This window comes from Lipotes vexillifer, unplaced genomic scaffold (assembly GCF_000442215.2).
Source record: "Lipotes vexillifer unplaced genomic scaffold, Lipotes_vexillifer_v1.1 scaffold240, whole genome shotgun sequence".
In the NCBI taxonomy this organism is placed as follows: domain Eukaryota; kingdom Metazoa; phylum Chordata; class Mammalia; order Artiodactyla; family Lipotidae; genus Lipotes; species Lipotes vexillifer.
Window position 1 is genome coordinate 7639362 of NW_006797481.1, and position 19727 is coordinate 7659088.

A 19727-nucleotide genomic window follows, 5' to 3' on the forward strand; every position below is an offset into this window, starting at 1 on the left:
GCTGGGAAAACTGGACAGCTACCTGTAAAAGAATGAAATTAGAACACTCCCTAACACCATACACAAAAATAAACTCAAAATGGATTAGAGACCTAAATGTAAGACTGGACACTATAAAACTCTTACAGGAAAACATAGGAAGAACACTCTTTGACATAAATCACAGCAAGATCTTTTTTGATCCACCTCCTAGAGTAATGGAAATAAAAACAAAAATAAACAAATGGGACCTAATGAAACGTAAAAGCTTTTGCAAAGCAAAGGAAACTACAAACAAGATGAAAAGACAACCCTCAGAATGGGAGAAAATATTTGCAAACAAATCAACGGACAAAGGCTTAGTCTCCAAAATATATAAACAGCTCATCCAGCTCAATATTATGAAAACAAACAACCCAATCCAAAAATGGGCAGAAGACCTAAAGAGACATTTCTCCAAAGAAGACATACAGATTGCCAACAAACACATTAAAGAATGCTCAACAGCACTAATCATTAGAGAAATGCAAGTCAAAACTACAATGAGGTATCACCTCACACCAGTCAGAATCGCCATCATAAAAAAGTCTACAAACAGTAAATGCTGGAGAGGGTGTGGAGAAAAGGGAACCCTCTTGCACTGTTGGTGGGAATGTAAATTGATACAGCCACTATGGAGAACGGTATGGAGGTTCCTTAAAAAACTAAAAATAAAACTACTATATGATCCATCAATCCCACTACTGGGTATATACCCAGAGAAAACCATAATTCAAAAAGACACATGCACCCCAGTGTTCATTGCAGCACTATTTACAATAGCCAGGTCATAGAAGCAGCATAAATGCTCATGACAGATGAATGGATAAAGAAGAGGTGGTACATATATACAATGGAATATTACTCAGCCATAAAAAGGAACGAAATTGGGTCATTTGTAGAGACGTGGATGGATCTAGAGACTGTCATACAGAGTGAAGTAAGTCAGAAAGAGAAGAACAAATATCGTATATTAACGCATATATATGGAATGTAGAAAAATGGTACAGATGAACCAGTTTGCAGGGCAGAAGTTGAGACACAGTTGTGGAAAACAAACATATGGACACCAAGGGGGGAAAGTGGCGTGGGGGATGGTGGTGGTGGGATGAATTGAGAGATTGGGATTGACATGTATACACTGATGTGTATAAAATAGATAGCTAATGAGAACCTGCTGTATAAAAAATAAATAAAATAAAATTCAAAAAAGGAAAAAGATGGAGTCAGTTTCTCCATCCCTAGGGTCTGGGCTGGCCTTGGGACTTGCTTTGCCAATAGCTTCTAGTGGAAAGATTGTGTGCCAGCTCCAAGCTTCTCTTTCTCTCTCTCTCATGGGCCCCTGTGACTGCCGTGTGAACAAGTTTGGGCTCTTCTAAGTAGGATAATGGAACATGGGAGGCAGCCCTAGGCCCCAGCCAAAGTCTCAAACATGTAAGAAAGCCCAGCTAATCCCCCAGCTGACTACAGACACATGAGGAAGCCCAGCCAAGATCAGCTGACCCTGTCTAGGCTAGAAGAACTGCCCAGCTGAACTCAGTCTAAATTGCCAACCAACACAGTTTGAACTGCACACATGGGTCCACTTATATGTGGATTTTTTTTTCAGTAGATACATACGCACATGCACTGTAAATGTATTTTCTCTTCCTTATGGCTTTCTTACTAACATTTTCTTTTCTCTGGCTTACTTGTAAGAATACAGTATATAATACATATAACACACAAAATTGTGCTGATCGACTGTTTATGTTATCAGTAAGGCTTCCAGCCAAGAGTAGACTCTTAGTAGTTAAGCTTGGGGGGAGTCAAAATGGATTTCTGACTACATGGGGAGGTCAGGACCCCCAACCCTTGAATTGTTCAAGAGTCAACCATATCATGCAGTAATAACAAATGAACACACATGGCTTAATATTGAGTTGCTGGTGGGATACGAATTTTAGATACTAGAATTCCTCAGTGGCCCAGGTGGTTGCAGAATTTTAGGTTTCACGGCTGGATCTCAGAGGGCACGTCTCTTGAGTTTTGTATTTAACTTGGTCTATCTGATTTCTTTCCTTCAACTAGACAGTTGGTTTCTTAAGAGAAAGGGCCGTGTCCATTCCTCTTTCTACCCCACAGTGCCCAGCCGTATATGCTGTTAATATATGTGTTGGACAGATCAAGCTTTCCCTCTATGGCCAAGCCTCCCTTCCTTCTGATTGGCTGGCACACAGTGGGCACATAGCTCTGCCAGTGAAGATGGTGTCTGCCTGGTGCAGAGTAAACAGGGAATTCAGGAAAAAAAAACGATTTGAGATTTGGCTCATAGATATTTGGTGAAGAAAATGCCTGATGAGCTCAATAGGAGTATAGAAATTTGTCCAAGGGCTTTCCTGGGGAGACAGGGACTGCAGGCAGCCTGACATGAAATTTGGTTCCATTGGTAGATTTCTAAAAAGTTTTCCAGGTTCCAATACAGATTACTTGAGATTTTCTCTAGGCTATAGAGAAGGAGAAAGCTTTGCAAGATGAACGGGGGAGCTGTCAGAAGCATTTCATATCAGGTATAAAAAGAAACCCTTGTGGATTTGTCTAATTATAAGAGTCTGTTTTTAGAATTTATCAGGAAGAATGGTAAAGGATATCCCGAGTTAACTCAAATATTCCAAATAATAGGTTATTATGTACTGAGTATTTTCTATGTATTGGTGACTATACAAAATAAACGTGGTTGCACACAACCTTATTTAACTTTAAAAAAAACCCTCTATAGCATAGGTATTATTATTCCCATTTTACAGAAAAGGAAAAACTAAGGCAGAAGGAGATGGTATCAGAAGCCAGGTCTACCTAAGTCCAAGTCTGGTTTGCCATTTTATGAGCCCTGGAGCCTCTAGTGGGTTTGTGCTTCTGGAAACTCCATGGGTTTTGGCTTCCAGGAAGTAACACCATTGGGAAATCTCTTTTGTCACATCCTCCAGGTCCCTCAACCAGGATTATCGTGATCCATACATGGGGTCTCTCGGAGAAACCCAAGAGTTCCTGGGATGGGGTTTTGCAGCTGCTTGGGTTAAAGAACTTGCCAGATGTGTGGAACAGAAGAAAAATCCCTGGAATGCCGTCCCTGTTGGCACCATCCATCACTGTGGCACAGACGGTTCCTCCGAGGGCCTCCCCCAAACCCCAACCCTGTCAGCCTGCATTTGATGCTTCCATTCTGGCTGACAGGGCAAGCCCAGCAGAGACCCTGGCTGGCAGGCGTCAGGACAGCTGATGGATGGGCTCAGCCTGTGTTGCTGGGCAGAATCTAGCTGGCTTTGAAGAGGCATTTCTGCAGGCCTGTGGGCTGTCATGTCACCTGCTTTGGGGAGATGGGCAGAGTCTGTGTTGTTTGATGGTCACCTCCTCTGCCACCCATTGGGGACTGTGGCCCAGGCCCATCTGCTCCAGCCAGGCCCTCACCATGTACTGTCTCCAGCAAGACCAACTACAGTAGCAGCTTGCCTGTGGACTTGAGCACAGCGTTTCCCTGGCCACACTGTTGTCAAAGCTGGTGGGGAATCTGACAAATTCCATCAAAGTACAGCCCTCAGGTGAAATTAAATCAGACACGAACAGGGGTGTTTTTAGAACCTAACCTGCTCTTTGCAGAAAGACCCAGCCACTACATCTCACCCTGTTCCACAGCCAGAGGCTGACAGAACACCTCGAGATGGACTCGGGGGCATGCAGGTGGCCTGTTCCAGGGCCCCTTCATCTACTTAACCAAACTATCAGAAGCCCTTGGCAGAGTTCTTATAAAGCCCAGAATCTCAGTATGTTAAATCCCACACTTTCCACTCCTTACTAAGTGGCTTTTCAGCCTGTGCTCGAATACCACCAGTGATGGAGATCTCACTACCACCCAAGAGCCCAAAAGCCCATTCAGATTTTTGACAACTATGATGATGAGGAAGCTCTTCCTGTTTGCAGATCAAATCTGACCCTATAGTTTCCAATCTATTTGATTAAAGCTGAAGGCCTTATGGACACAAAGAATGTAACCACTCCCTTTTCTGTGAGGTCTGTTCAGTAGGGCCACTGCATACATTTGTTCGTGTTGCTCACTGCACAATCCAGGGTGTCGTAAACTCATAGTCATTGTAGATGTCTTTTGCAACTTTCTGGCAGGTGGCAGTAAAGTTTCTTGAGGTAAATACTCCTGTTAACTCCCACAAAGCCCACCTCGTGGACTAGGGGTGGGGCTGCTTTTCAAACACTTGAAGAGGGTGAGGTCCCTCGAGGTTAGATGTCCTGTTTCTTCCTTTGTGCAAGCCCACAGTTCCGAAGCTCTGTCTCGTGGGCACCCAGACCAAAGCAGCCCCTTCAGTGGTGCCTGAGAAGTTCGCACTGAAGGCCTGGGAGGGGGCAGCTCTTCCCATCTCTTGGCCTTGGACCCACCCTGGATTCCATGTATGCCGCTGGTCTGGCCAGCTCGGGGAGCCCCCTGAAATATCATTCTTCCAAGCAATTGAATTATATGTTGTTGAATTCAACACTCTCCTTTGCTTTGGGGAAAGACACAGATCCTTTCCCAATCCCCACACCACGCTCATGTACATTTCTATCCAATTCCACAAACATTCCCTGAGCATGCAGGGCAGGACAAGTTCCAAGCATCGCTTGCCTTGAGCCGGCACAAATCTGTCTGCCCATCCAGGGCTTTGCTGCCAGAGAATATTGACTGTTAAGCTGAATTTGACCCAGTTATCACCTTCTTTGCTCCGAAGAGACCCTTGATCCAATGTTTAGACGTTACTGTGATCTCCATGTGCCTGGCTCTTGTCCTCTGTGGGTGACCAACATAGGTCGTTACCAGTGGGGGATGTGTCCTCTGCCCCAGTGAAATAATCAGTGGAGTTTTCTCCCTTGGGCCTCAGAGCAACAAAGGGAGACTCGGACCCAGAGACAGAGACTGAGAGATGGACGATGGAAGGAGCAGCTCTGCTCAGCCCAGGCCCGGCTGAGGGCACCAGGCAGAGGAAGCGGGGCAGGTGAGAGGTGGCAGGTGTGTCTGTGAGAGAAGAGCCTGTGTGAAAGAACATTGAGGAGACACACCAGGTGGAAGAGCAACCCAGTGGGGGTGCTGGTGAGAGGCCATCAGCAGCGGTGGGCCAGCTGGGGGCTGCCTGCATGGCACCACCCTCTCAGCACAGAGGGGCTGGCTCTCCACTGAAGTGGGTGGAGAGAGTGGGGTAGCACAGGGCTGGCCTTCCTGGAGCCATTGTTCAAGACACCCTCAATTTGCCTTGGCCTTTTGGTCTCATTTCAGACACTAATGAGCTGTGTGACCTCGGGCAGTATGCTTCCCCTCTCTGGGTCTCAGTATCCTTCTGTATAAAATGAAGGGGTTTAACGGCTTCAGCAGTTCTTCCCTTGGGGTCATGAGAATGGACATCAGGGATGTCCACAGGCAACTCAAAATTGTGTAAAGCACTGTGTGTGTGTGTGTGTGTGTGTGTGTATGTGTGTGGACACACAAACACCCAGGAATGAATTTCTCTGGGAAGATCCTCAAAGCGGTCCGTGACACTTCTGAACCATTGGAACCCTGAGGTCACATCCACACTCGCACGTACGGGCCCCCTTTTCTCCATCCCAGAACGAGCCTGTGGGGTTGGAATCCCCAGGGGGGTCCGCACACTCACCTGGGTCCGGGTCGGTGAGTAAAGACAGGAGGGAGAACTGAAAAACAAAATGACAACAGAGCAGAGCAAGGTTGAGTCCTCTGAGCAGGCCGGGTGCTTTCCTGAGCTCCTGCGAGCTGAAAGGAGCCTTCTCGGAGTCATAGCTAGGGCACAGGAGCACAGGGTACTTCCTGATGGCTGGAGCGGTGGTGTCATGGATTGGAGAGAGAGGGGGTGGGGCCTATTTGATGATGTTCCCCACTCTTCCTGTGCTGGCTGAGCATCCAAAACATCACTCTTTCTCCCCAGGGTGGATGTGTAGTGCTTGCACTTACCTGTTCCCATGCTGGAGCCTGGCCGCCCAGGTACTGACCATCTTGTCAGGTACAGTGATCAGCATGTATTGTGCGTCTCCTCTGCCCGAATACACACTGCTGCATTTAACTCTTCTAACTACCCTATGAAGAGGCTTTATTAGCCTGTTTACAGATGAGAAAATTGAGGCTCAGAGGTCACACAGCCGTGATAGGATTCAGATTCATGCCCAAGTCTAGTGATTGTCTCAGGTGACAGTTCCTTAAGGTTGGAGATGGACAGATGCTTAAACTCGCCAATTACTTCCCACTGTTTTTGGAATAAAATACAAACACCAACTATGACCTGTAAACCTCCTCCCATACCCCTCTCTCCTGCTGCCTAATCTCCAGCCACACCTAGGTTCAAAATGACACTAGCCAAGCTCTTTCCACCTCAGGGCGTTTGCAATTGCTGTTCCCTCTGCCTAGAAAGCGCTCCACCCAACCCCTTCAATGACCGTCACTGGGTCTCAGCTTAAATGTCATCTTCCCCGACTCCCCTATCAGTATGACATGCCCCCATTGTTTTGTCTCTGCACCCATTCATTTCCTCCATGGTCCCCATTACAGCTTGTAGTTTTGTATGTTTATTTGCATGTTATCTGTCTCTCACATCAAACTCTGCCCTCACAAGAAAGTCGAGGCTCTTGTCTGTTTCATCACTGAGGTATTTACCCAATATTGAGCACGGTGCTTGGCACATGGCATGCCTCAAAAAGCTTTGCATAAAAAAGTAAATAATGATAGGAATAGTGTTTTTTGGTGGTGGTGGTAGTGGGTTTTGTTTTTTGTTTTTTTTTACAATGCAGTACTTACCAGAAAAAGAAAGTTTTACTTACTTAATAGCTGGAATATTTTCTTTCACTTACATCAGATGTCAGCAAACAAAGGTCCTTGAGCCGAACCCGGCAGTTGTGTTTTTGCCAATAAAGTTTGATTGGAACATGGCCACGCCCACCTGCTTACACATTGCCTGTGCCTGCCTTTGTGCTGCAACTGCAGGGCATTTGTTGACACAGAGAGTATAGTCCCAAATATCTCCTATCGGGTACTTTACAGACCAAGTTTGCTGACCTCTGACTTGGAAAACAAGAGTTCTATCTCCTGACAGGGTTCCCTTTGGGTGGGTCTCGGTGACCAGGAAGCGGCTGTCATTGTGATGTATCTTCCTGGTACCCAGTCTAGGCAGTTTGGTATATTTCCTTCCTCTACCCTCAGCAGAAGTTTTAATTTTCTGTTTTACTGTAGCCTCTTCAGTCATTTTTGGGTAAAATGGTACAAAGAAAGAATGCATCCCCAAGTGATGTACGCACAATAGGGCACAACATCAACTTGTAGCATTCTGGACAAAAATGCTTACCCTAAATCTACTCATGAGGAACATGACAGGCCCAAACTGTGGGCTTTCTACAAAATAACTAGCCTCGACTCTGCAAGATTGTCAGTGTCATAAAAGGCAAAAAAGATGGGAAGACTGTTCTTTATTAAATGAGGCTAGAGACACCTGACAACTAAATGCAGCGTGGGTCCTTGATTGGATCCTAGACTAAAAAAAAAAGAAAAGAAAAGCCCTAAAGGATATTATTGGGACAGTTGGGAAATCTGAATATAGACTTATGTCAGTATTATTTCGTTAGTGTTGAATTTCTTGAGAGTGATAATGGTAGTGTGGTTTTGTAGGAAAATGTCCTTATTCTTAGAAGATGCTGAAGCAGAGAGGGAGATGTCTGCAATTTAGGTGCAAATGATTCAGCAAACCAACCAGCCAACCAACCAACCAAACAAACAAACAAACAAAACAAATGTATATATCGGATTGGCCAAAAAATTCGTTTGGGTTTTTCCCCAATGCATAAGAGATCACGGCAGAAAGCGACTAAGGCAAAGGTTCTGTGTTGCATCTATCTGGGTGAATGATAATCAGTGAATTATTCTTTCCAGTTTTCTGGAGGTTTGACAAATTACAAAATAAAAAGTTGTGGGGGAGAAAGTCATTCAAAGAAAGGGAGAGAAGCCATCTGTTGTCTGGACAGTGACTATTTAAATGCATCACTATTGCCCTGCCCTGTTTCTGCAGGAAATAGACAAGGGGTGGGGATTTTGTTTGGTGGGGGTTGGTAGTGGCAGGCAGAGTTGGCAGAAGAGGGGCAGGTTCAGGTCTTAGGGTGTTTCTGGGGCTGGGGTGCTTGAACAGGGAGCAGCTGACGTTGACATCTCTGGGCATGAGTGGCAGGCAGGTGACAGAGAAGAAGCATGAGGGGACCCTGAGCACAAATGTTACACATCCTTCAATCTCTCCCTCGTCACAGCCAGTCCTGGTCCTTTGCCTGCCTCATCCTCCCTCCATAAAGCTTGTGTGGAGGTCAGGGCCCGTCACTCTCTACCTGCTTTCATCCAGCCCTTCAGGACCTGAGCCAGGGCGAGACCCCCAAATCTTAGCTGGAAACTGGAGCTTGAGGGAGAGTCAGGTGCTGCGCTACCCACAGCCAGCAGGTGGCAGACGTGCCCTTCCCAGGAGTTGGAGCTGGAGCTGGGGCTCAGACGGAAAGCAAACAAAAAGAAAGCAGGACCTTCCTGGCCTGGGGGCACCTTCAGGTCCCACAGGCTCTCAGGGGGTCTGAAGCAGCTGCCGCCCAGCTGTGCAGCCTGGGCTGCATGTCAGGGTGTCCCAGGGGTCGGAAGCAGACCCACTCATTTTGTGGGTCACTGGATCCACCCTCAGAAAGAAGCTGTGGTGAAATGTGGACACCGGCAGCCCAAACACCAGGCTGGATATTGGGGGACCAAACCGGAAAGGCTAGGACAATAGCCAGTGATTTATGCTGTATACCTGGATCCTGAAACTAACCTGAATGATGGCGGGGGGCTGAGGGGAATGGATAGACACAATATTCGCCTCCTTTCATCCCATTATTCCATTCCAGTTTTCAAAAGAGACAGGGAAATAAGAACTCCTATGCCTGGGACTTGAAAATCTAAAGAGGAAGGTCATCGATGCAAAAGGAGCAGGAAGAGGCGCAGGAAGGGACAGCTATGATCTCAGCTCACATTTATTAAGACCCGACAGTTGCCAAGGGCTGTGCTAAATGATTTATGTGCATTTTGTCTCTTTTATTGCACAGAAACCTTGATAATTGGAGTACTATAATTATGCCCATTTTAGAGGTGAGAAAACACATTTGCAGAGATTAAGTTGCCCAAAATAACTCAGCTAGTAAATGATAGAGCCAGGCCAGAAAAGAGCCAGTCTAACACCAGAGCCATTGCTGTGAGGGATGTGGGACCCACAGCCTGCAAACATGGGGTTGAAAAGATGGAGAAGGAAGTGGGAGAGCTACTTAACGCTAAGAGAAGCAGGGCGTTGAGCCCGGTGAAGAGATTGGGTCCTTATTCTTGGAAACCTTTGGGAAAATCTTGTCCAGAGTTGCCCAGGCCTGGGAAGACACAGAGAGGGCCACTAGGTCCCATGGACATCTGGGGAAGGGACAAAAGTCATCTGCAGCCTCAGCCAGTCCACTGTGGCAAACATATCTCAGCAAACACCTTCACCCACAGATCAAAAGGCAGAGAAGCCACCTCCTGCTTCTTCCACCACATTTATTCCCAGTCTCACCAGGGATGAGTGGTCACAGCTGCCTCAGCTCCTCTTAGAGGGCTGGGAATAGCAGCTTCTTGCATATGGAAAGGTAGCTGCTTTGCAATAGATTCAGAGAGACCTCTCGAGATCCAATTGCTGGTCCATCTACAATCGGGCTTTCACAATGGACCCGTGGCTCAGGACTTTGGCCTTCCCCAGTTAGAAGCAAATTATTAGCAATGTTACTATCCCATCCCCCGGCCCAGTCACCAGGGAGCATGTCCCATGATCTGGTGTCTTCTAGGCTCAAGGTGGTTGGTGGGGAAGGCAGGGAGGGGCAGAGAGAAGGATCCTGCGTCCGGAGTCTTACTGATTTACAGTGTAATCTCCTTGAGGGTGGAGGGAGTTGAGGTCTAATCTCTTCTGTCCTATCTTTATTCTAGTAATTATTTCAACTCAGGTTCTTTCTCTACCTTTCACAATTCTAGACCTTCTTGAAAACAAAACAAAAAGGCAGAGGCTAAAAGTCTGCCTTGATGGGTTCCAGGAATTAACTGATAGGAAATATTCTCAGAGGACTGGGAAGGAGTAGAGGGGAGAAGTGGGGCTAGACCTGACCTTTGGGGCTAGAAGCTTGACTTAGAATGAACCAATAGCAGAAAAATCTTTCACCTGGTAAGTAAGAGATTGGGACTCAAATTCCAGCCATCTCTTTCTCTGCAGCTATTCTACCATGACCGGGTGGTAGACCAGATGTCACTGCACACCAGGAAAAGATTTGCATTGCTCCAAAAGGTAGCTGGGGAGGAGAGAACTCTGCATTGTGGCCAGGTGAGGGTGAGGCTGCTGGGCTGGAAGGCAAGCCAGGGACACGAGTGCACAGCTCAGCAGGGCCAGTCTCCACTGCTGGACACAGAGCTCAAGGTTAGGGTGAGAGGCGGAGGTGACAGAGGACAGGGGTTGCCAGTATCCCAGGCACCATCCCAACTGCTGCCTCACAACATCCTCCCACTCTGGCCCCTCCTGCAAAAAGCTATGTCATGAGATGAACGACTGTGCAAAGCCTCAGTCATTTTTTTTTTTTTTTTTTTTTTTTTGGCGGTACGCGGGCCTCTCACTGTTGTGGCCTCTCCCATTGCAGAGCACAGGCTCCGGACGCACAGGCTCAGCGGCCATGGTTCACGGGGCCAGCCGCTCTGCGGCACGCGGGATCCTCCCGGACCGGGGCACGAACCCGCGTCCCCTACATCGGCAGGCGGACTCTCAACCACTGCGCCGCCAGGGAAGCCCAGTCATTTTTTTTTAATTGTAAAATATATACTACATGATATTTTTCATTTTTAAGTATTTTAACCATTTTTAAGTATACCATTCAGTGGCATTAATTACATTCACAATGTTATGTAACCATTACCACTGTCTATAGCCAAAATTTTTTCATCATCCCCAACATAAACTCTGTACCTATTAAACAACGACTCTCTTCCTTCCTCTTCCAAGCCTGTAGTAAGCTCTATTCCACTTTGTCTCTATGACTTTGCCTGTTCTAGGTACCTCATATAAGTGGAGTCATACATTATGTGTCCTTCTGTGACTGGCTTTATTTCACTATGAATAATGTTTTCAAGGTTTGTCCATGTTGTAGCATATCTCAAGAATGTGTTCCTTTTCATGGCTAAATAGTATTCCATTGTATATCACAACTTGTTTATCCATTCATCTGTTGGTGGATACTTGGGTTGTTTCTATCTTTTGGCTATATGAATAAGACTGCTATGAACATTGATGTATGGATATTTGTTTGATTCCCTGGTTTCCATTCTTTTGGGCCAGTACCAGAAGTAGAATTGCTGGGTCATATGGTAATACTGTGTTTAACTTTTTAAGAAACCGCCATACTGTTTTCTGCAGTGGCTACACCATTTTACATTCCCACCAGCAATAAATGAGGGTTCTGATTTTTCCACATCCTCACCAATACTTGTTATTTTCCTTTTTTTTTTTTTCAGTACGTGGACCTCTCACTGTTGTGGCCTCTCCCGTTGCGGAGCACAGGCTCCAGACGCGCAGGCTCAGCGGCCATGGCTCATGGGCCCAGCCGCTCCGCGGCATGTGGGATCCTCCCGGACCGGGGCACGAAGCCGTGTCCCCTGCATCGGCAGGTGGACTCTCAACCACTGCGCCACCAGGGAAGCCCTCCATTTTTAAAAGGTTCTAGGCATCCTAACAGGTATGAGGTGGTGCCACTCAGTCCTTTGTAGTCACAAGGAATGTCATCCTTGCTTTAGCACACAAGCTGTGCGACGCTGTCCCAGGATCGGCAGCTTCACTGTGGCTTTGCTTTCATCTGAAGCAGGGTGAGGAGGGACGCGGCTCTAAAGGGAACATTCAGAGGCCAAAGGAGAGGCACCAGCCAGTGGTCCCTGTGGGTGGTTTCCTTCTCGAGGGCCTGGATGAAGCTGTGAACAGGACCACAGCGATGAGCCAGGAGGCACTGTGAAGAGCCTCGACCTTTTATGTGCAAAGGAGGAAGCTCAGGCCCAGCAGGGTGACATGGCTCCTGTAAGGACGCGAGTGGACTGGGCCAGGGACGAATTCAAGGCCGCGTCGCCTCCCTGTGAGGCTGGTCACCTGTGCCTGGCTCAGAGCCACCTGTACAGACCTCTGCCCAGTTAACTGGAGACTGGACTGCAGCTTCATGCGGCGAGCAGGGCCGGGGCAGGGCAGAGAGGAGAGTCCCGTTTGTAGGCCCTGGAATTTCCATTTTTATCTGGGGAGCTTTTGATAAGAATTCAGATCCCTGGGCCCCACTTGCAGGGTTGTGCTTCCATGGGCCTGGAGTGGGCCCAGAACATGCATTTTCAATCAGCCCCCAGCTCACTCTGCCATTGGCCACACTTCGATTTTACCTCTCTTAGGCCTGAAGCTCCTGGCCAAGGAGACAGGTGAGTCTATCTTTGCTCCCGTGCAAATTGTTGAATCTCTTTGTGCCTCGTTTCCCCAGTGATAAAAGAAAGAATTCCCTTACCCAACCTGACGTTTGATTCCGGGGGATTTGTCTGCTCAGGGAGAGCACAGCATTTGCAGTGGGCTGCTCTTCAGGTAAGCACTTAGTGAGCAGTATTGGCACAGATGGCTCATCCCAGGACTTGTGGGGAGGGGGCTGAAGGATTGGTGGTGAGACCATCCAGGATAAGGAGACCGGATAAAAACAAACACTCATTTCTGGATGTGCTCATGCACTTCAGAACCCTTTGAAAAGGCAGGTGTACCAAAAAAGAAACAGAAGGGCCGGTGGGGGTGGAGTCTGAGGCCCACCACATGGGCACAAACCCCATATACACCTCCCTGGCCAGTCGGTTCTTAGGAAAAGCCCAGGGGTTCTCAGGAAAGTAACTTCCCCATTGATGGGAACCAACTCCACCCCTGAAGCTGTCTTTACTTCTGTGCTTTCTCTGTTGTGGGGCATGAACTGCTGCTGGTACCCAAGCTGATTTGGGTGGTGCCTGGCCAGGGAGAGACATCACATCAAAACACAGCGTGAGAGAGTCATTCCCTTCTCAGTTTTACTGTCATCTCTTCCAATCCCATCACAAAGACAGACCTGGGTGGCACTGGTAAGTCCCTCCCCTCTACCTCTTGCTCCTAACAAGGAGAAAGCAGGCGTCAGCTCTGCATTTTAGCGTGACAGCTGCAGCCGGTTAGAATTCAGTGGCATTGTTTCATCTTCTTTGATTTTCCCATTTATAGTAGTGATGGTTTCCTTTAAAAATATATCTATCTAGGTAGACAAAAGGTGAGTCTGTTCAACAACAGTATTAAGAAACTAGTCTGGGCTTTGGCAAAATTTCTGAAGATGGGTTCATTCATGACTAAAGTTTTGAAAGCACTGAACTAATGGGTTGCCATCTAGCAAGACTTGATCCTTCTGGTGTTGGAAAGAAAAGCTCCGGGGATTGTTGAAGGAGCCTCCAGATGGGAGTGGCTTCTCCTCCTGCTTGAAACTGGAGTCTGAGGCCACTGTCCCCCTGGACACCTTCCATTCCACATTGAAAGTCCCAGTCGTTTCGGGGTAGTGCCTGGCATGGCAACCTCTAACACAGTGGTTATGAGCACGGAACTGGCATCAGGCGGACCTGGGTTTGAATCCCAGCTCTGTAACCTCGCAGGCGGGCCATTTGCACAGATTACTTAATTTCTGTAAAGCTTAGTTTCTTATCTGTAAAATGAGGATAACGGTGGTCCTTAACTCATAGGGCTGTTGGGAAGCTTTACATGAGATAATGAACACGAAGCACACAATACCTGACACGGTAAAGATTTGATAAACTTAATAAATACTTTTTGCTGCTGTGATTATGATTATGATAATTAGCCACTGTTGTCAATGAGTTTGAATTTTTTTTTTCAAATTATTAAATGATTGAGGGGCGCTCACTCAGCACAAACTCTTCCTCGAATTTGTTCATCAGGTCACAAGCACGTCACACCAACCCCCTCCCCTCATTTTTCCTGGGATCTTTGCCAAGTCCTAAGCCAGGAAACCTTGTTATATTAATTATGAAGAAAAAGCATGTTTTATTTAAAATCGCGGCTGCTGAATATTCTGCCATGCTGTTTCTCTGTGACAGCAGAATTGCTTTTGCATTTAGGAAACTCTAATGAATTGAAAATATAAATATATCTGTGCCTACATACACATGCGATTTCCTGCGACCTGATTTCCCTAAATACCAGTGTACACTGCCAAAGCTAATGAGATGGACTTGTGCTTAGGATCAGGTTTCTTAAAAATCTATAAGAACATGCAGTACAATTCAGTCCCTCTCTTTTCCATAAGACTCTGAATGGGTTACACAGCAAGAGGAAGTGATGTCTCCTAGGCCTGAAAGAGACTGTGACATTCCAGAGCATCAACACTTTGAAAAAGGTGGTTCGTGTTATCCCATCCATGGCCTTGTTTGGTCCCGGGGGCCGGGTAGATTTGGATGCTTGAATTAATCAGACACTGAGCCCTGTTACCTGACCATCCAAAATTGGCTCTAATACCTCAGCATCCACAGTGTTTCTAAACAATAACCAGACAAGCAGGCTCTCTCTCCATTTCTTTCTCTTTCTGCCTCTCTCTTTCCAAGGTAGAATGAGGTAGATAATGTACACCTATCAAGCAGAGAGGGTGTCACAAAGAGGGGGTGCCGGGGCCTGTGGGATCTGGGAGGCTTCAGCTTCTAATAAATTCAGCTTCTAATAAGCAATAGTTCCTTCTCCCCTTGGTGCCATGCAAGAATGGGAGCCTGTGTTACTAGAATGCCTGATTTTCAAGAAAAGCTGGGGATCTGTATTGTTATGTGAAAGGTTCTGATTCTCAGATGTCACCAAGCAATTGAAAGGAAATGAAAATACTCTTGAGGCTGAACTACCCACCAAACAAAACTCGGGCTGTGAGCAGAATGTACCCCAAGCTGCCAATTTGCAACCTCTGTTCTGTGCAGACATTTTTGTGACTCTCTATCTAGGAGGATTCTGGAGTTCCAGAGTTCTTGGACTCTAAACTCTAGGGTTTAAAAAGCTTAGAAATGGGAGCAAACATGCATTTTAATTGTAAGGCAGCTGTTGCGGATGGGCTGAGATAAGCAGGGCAGGCCCGACAAGCTTGTCCTCTGGCTTATGACCCTAGAAGAGGTCAAATTACATTATGGCTGAGGCCAGTGGCACCTCAAATCACCCTAAGAACCACAGCAAGAAGAGATGTCTAAGTCCTGGGGACAGGGCACATACAGTTGAGCGGGCCTTCGTGATGGGCAAGGAATTGGACAGAGCTGGGTCTTTGTCCTGGCTGGAAAGTTAGTTCAACGTCTTTGGGCTTGTTTCTCCTTCAAAAAATGGGAATAACAATACAAGACTGTGCTGGGGACAGGTGTTCAAAACTGACAGGTAAAGAAAAACAAATCTAGACCAGACCAGGAAGGCACTAAGAAGGCTTCCCTGGAATCCATGGCAACTATATTTGACTGCACCTTTTTTGCATCGTGGCTATCTGAATAAAAACCTAAGTTAAAGACGAGCCTACAGAGAAGTCTTCATAATTTTTGTTGCATGATCTGAACTCGTGGGAGGGTCTCTAGGCATCTTTCCAATGGGCAGCAATCAGAGACCCTTTGCTTTAAAGTTTCAGAGGCACATGGAATCTGTTACACTCCACCCAGGAAAGAGGCCCCTGGTCTAAGAGCCTCTCATCCCTACAGGAAGGACCATGCCCTGAAGCTATATGGACCAAAGAAATCTCATCCTTAGTCAGGGCCCCAGGCAAGAGACCTTATCTAGACAGATGGACACCAGCCATAGTCTAGGACTCAGCTCTGCCACCTCCCAGCTTTGTGACTTGAGGACACATTACCCAGCTCCTGATCTGTAAACTGAGATCAGTAACAGTACCTATTTCTTAGGGTCCTTCTGGAGGACCCAAAGACCAGTGCGTCAAAAGCACAGAGCCTGGCACACAGGACTTTTCATCAAATGGTAGCAGTTGGTTATTATTTTTAGCTACATGGGGCAGGAGAGGCCACCCTGTCCATCGGGCTATGTGGCCCCTTCCTTCCTGGTGATGCCTCAAACTCTCTAGACATCTGAGTGAGCTGGCCACTTTCCCCTGGATGTCTGTGTACTGGCCTATGGGACACAAGCTGCCCTTCCGACCACCTGTCTGGCACACATCTGGAGTAAGAAAACATTCCAAAGCCCTGAATCCCCTCTTTGGAATTGACTAATCTCATTGCCTAAAGGCTATCTCTCGTATTTTCTCTTTTATCCATGATTGACTTATATTTTCATCGCTGACCCTAAAAATTCACTGGGGCTTGCAAAAATAGGGATTTGGGGCGAGCATTACCTTTTGGTGAATTTCAAACAGACTGCATCCACTCTCTTCCTTGCCTGCAAACTTTAGGATCTAATTCTTTCTGACTGGTACTTTCTCCGGGTCCCTTGTGAACCTCCCATAGTTTCCATCGCTTTTCTCTAGACTTGTGGTATTTCTGCAGGATCTTGGCCCCAGACATCCAACAACAATCAGTGATGTAGGGGGTTTGATAACAACCGGTCATTGTAGCCACACCACACACACACACACACACACACACACACATCATCTCTGGAAAAGAAAACTCTTCCAGAGGTGAGTCATTGGCAGCTTAATATGGAGCTAAGGTAGATGTCTGAGTACAGTTTACCAGAAGGGGGGGAGAAGGTATTGTTTTTAAACGTGTGCTAATCAGAAAACCTGGAATTTAATCTGCTGCCTGCAGGAAAATTTCTATGGAGTGAAATGGAAAATAAGATGCAAAGGTATTTAATGAGATAAATAGGTTATGACTGTTTTTTCGGTTCTCACCCTTTTCTTGTTCTCTGTTCAAACTCCCTCCGCTCCAACAAAGGGGCGCATCCTCTGATTTTTATAGCGAATATTCGTGTTCACTTTGGAAATCTCAAGAGAGAAGAGCTAACATTTATCGAAAGCCACATGCTTTGCCCCATTTAATCGGTCTCGACCCTCCCCAAATCTGGGGGAGATTATCACTAGGTTTGCAGTAGAGGAAGCTGAGGCTCACAGAGATGATGTCACTGTTACTCGTTCCATAGCTAGAAGGCGGCAGAGCTGAGATTCAAACCCTGGCTCCCAAGCCCACGCTCATGCCTCCAACCCATCCAAGAGGCGCGAGGTCTGGTGAAGGCCCTCTCTCACGTGTCCACAGAGACCCAGCTAACACTCTTGGACCACAAAGGCACACAGCAGGAGCTGACACCTCCACAACTCACCTGCTCCCGGATGTCTTGAGTCCCCCATGTGAGAACCCCTGATGTCCCTTTCCTTCTATTCTCACCATGACCTTCCTGGGGCCCCTGCTCCTCTCTGCCCCATTCACTACAGCCATGGTTACAGGGTGATGGGAGAAAAAGTGCTGCCCACAAAGCTTCTCTCCAAATCTAATCCATCTAAGTAAACCTGTTGCCAGCAGGATTCTCCTCTAGAGCCAAAGCACAGGGATTCTCACCCTAGTGTCACCTGAAATAGCTGGAGAACGTGGTATGTGTGTTGGTATGTACAGAGAGAGAGTCTGTAGCTTTTGGCAGCTTCCCAGAGGGATCTCTGAGATCCATGCCAGATCACAACACACTGCCTTAGCAGATTTTCTTGCTCTGATCTCCTTAGTTGGAAGGTGTTCATGGAGACTCTGCTCCAAGAGGGCTCAAGTCAATTGCATGGCTTCATGGAACTGGCCCCTTAACAGCAACCAACATGCCAGGCCTGCATTAGCCCTTGAAATCAGGACATATTCCACCTGGCAACACCAGCCTTTCACAACCAAAGTTTCTCATCACTCCTGGCCCAGCTGGTTTGGTCCTCCTAATAACCTCAGAGTCTCTCAACTACAGATATTTGAAAAGAACACTTACCCCGAAGGCTGCCTTTCCCGCCAGAAACATTAACAGCAGAACGTGGAGATCAGACATTCTGGCAAACATCTTTGTAGTTTAAGAACTCTTGTTTTGCTCTAAAAACAATTTCTTTTGTTGTCTATGCCTTTAGGGGGGAAAGTGTCAGTCTCCAAGGATTCAGGAACAAATGAAGAGAATGCAAATTATTAACTAGGCATCAAATACTGTTTAATGTTTAATGTTTTGCAAACCAACTATCTTGATTAAACAAATGGTAACTTTGGGGCTGGGCTGAGCCATGGGGGTGGTTTGTTTTCTGGAGAGAAAGCAGCAAAGTGCCCCTGGCTCCTGGGGTTGGGGGTGAGGGGGTAGCTGCTGAGTGTTCAGCACAGAAGGCCCGATGGTTCCCTAGCATCCCAGCCACAGGGTGAGAGCCTTAATAGGGTGAAACTCCTGCCACAGGCCTCTGACATTGCTGATTTGAACAGAATGTTAATAGAGTTCGGATTCACCAAATCTCAAACAGAATTAAGGCATGGATGGGCTCCTAATAACATCACGCTTTATATTCATGAAAAATAAATTAAAGGATGCAAAACTGCTATTGACAAACATTGATTCTGGGCCCTTTGAAGCATTGCCCATGGTTGCTTGTTGGCTTCAAAAGTTTTCTTTTAAATTTCATTACATAAGGTTTTAACTTTTTAATTAGGTTTTTTTTTTTCTCCTTTCACTGGAGTCTTTCTTTGATCAAGAGGGGGAAAAAAACCTATGGTGCTCATATTTGGGGCCAATTGTTTCCTACGTTCCTTTTATAGCTGCACAGGTTACAGGTAGCAATATGTAGAGCAACAGTTACCTATGAAGTGTGGGTGCTCGTGGATACAACTGATCTCTTTAATAGGCATCACTGTGAGCTCCTGTAAACACCTCACTGCCCACAATAATCTATGCAAGGGCTCCAGGAATCCTCTCACCTGAGTCCTAAATCCAGGTTCTGAAACCCTGCTGCCGACTGAAGCGGGTGCTCACCTGGGCCTCCTGTTCACCCATTTGCCATCCGTACTTGGCCTGTGTACTTGGACTCCTCAGTGGCTGCTTCCACCTTTGGAGGCCAGGTTGCTGGTCATGAAGGGCCCCAAAGGTACCAGCCCAGGAGAAGGCCAAAGTCAGTGCCCCAGCCACCAGAGAGACAATCCTTGAAGGACAAACCAAGTCCTGCCACTTTACCTCCTAAATTACCCCCAATTTGTCCTTTGTTCTCCATTTTGTTTTTTGTCTCCACCCTCATTTAGGCAGCCATCAACTCACTCTTGGTCAACATCCATCTGATCCCTATAATACATGCACGCTTTTCTGGAAAACATCTTCTCTAACCTTCCTCTATTCTTCCCCTTATCCTTATTCCACCCCTAACTCTGTTCCTAACCTCTAACCCTGATCACTCTTTAGCAAGTTCATTTAGATAGCCACCTGGTTAATCCATCTTTCAGATTTCGACCCAAACATTACTTCCTCAGAAGCCCTGCATGAGTTTTTCCTTCATGGCACTTATCAGGGTCGTAATTGCATACCTGTATAGCTCTTCCATTAATATTTGTTTCCCCACTGCCCCCAACGGACTGAAAGCTCATGAGGTGGGCGCTCTGTTTTGCTCACCATTGAACTCCTGGCAGGGATGCCTGGCAC

At 46.8% G+C, this 19727-nt stretch overlaps 1 protein-coding gene across 1 annotated transcript in view; it reads right to left on the reverse strand.

The window, feature by feature from the left end:
- Window positions 1–18206, reverse strand: part of HABP2 (hyaluronan binding protein 2) — a 37446-nt gene extending 19240 nt beyond the window's left edge. The window contains exons 1-2 of the mRNA XM_007469622.1: window positions 18057–18206; window positions 5691–5727 (exon numbers count right to left, since the gene is read on the reverse strand). Of these exons, the coding sequence (XP_007469684.1) occupies window positions 5691–5727; window positions 18057–18125 (106 nt within the window). The 5' untranslated portion in view covers window positions 18126–18206. The remainder of the gene's footprint in view (window positions 1–5690; window positions 5728–18056) is intronic.
- Window positions 18207–19727: the final 1521 nt, after the last annotated feature.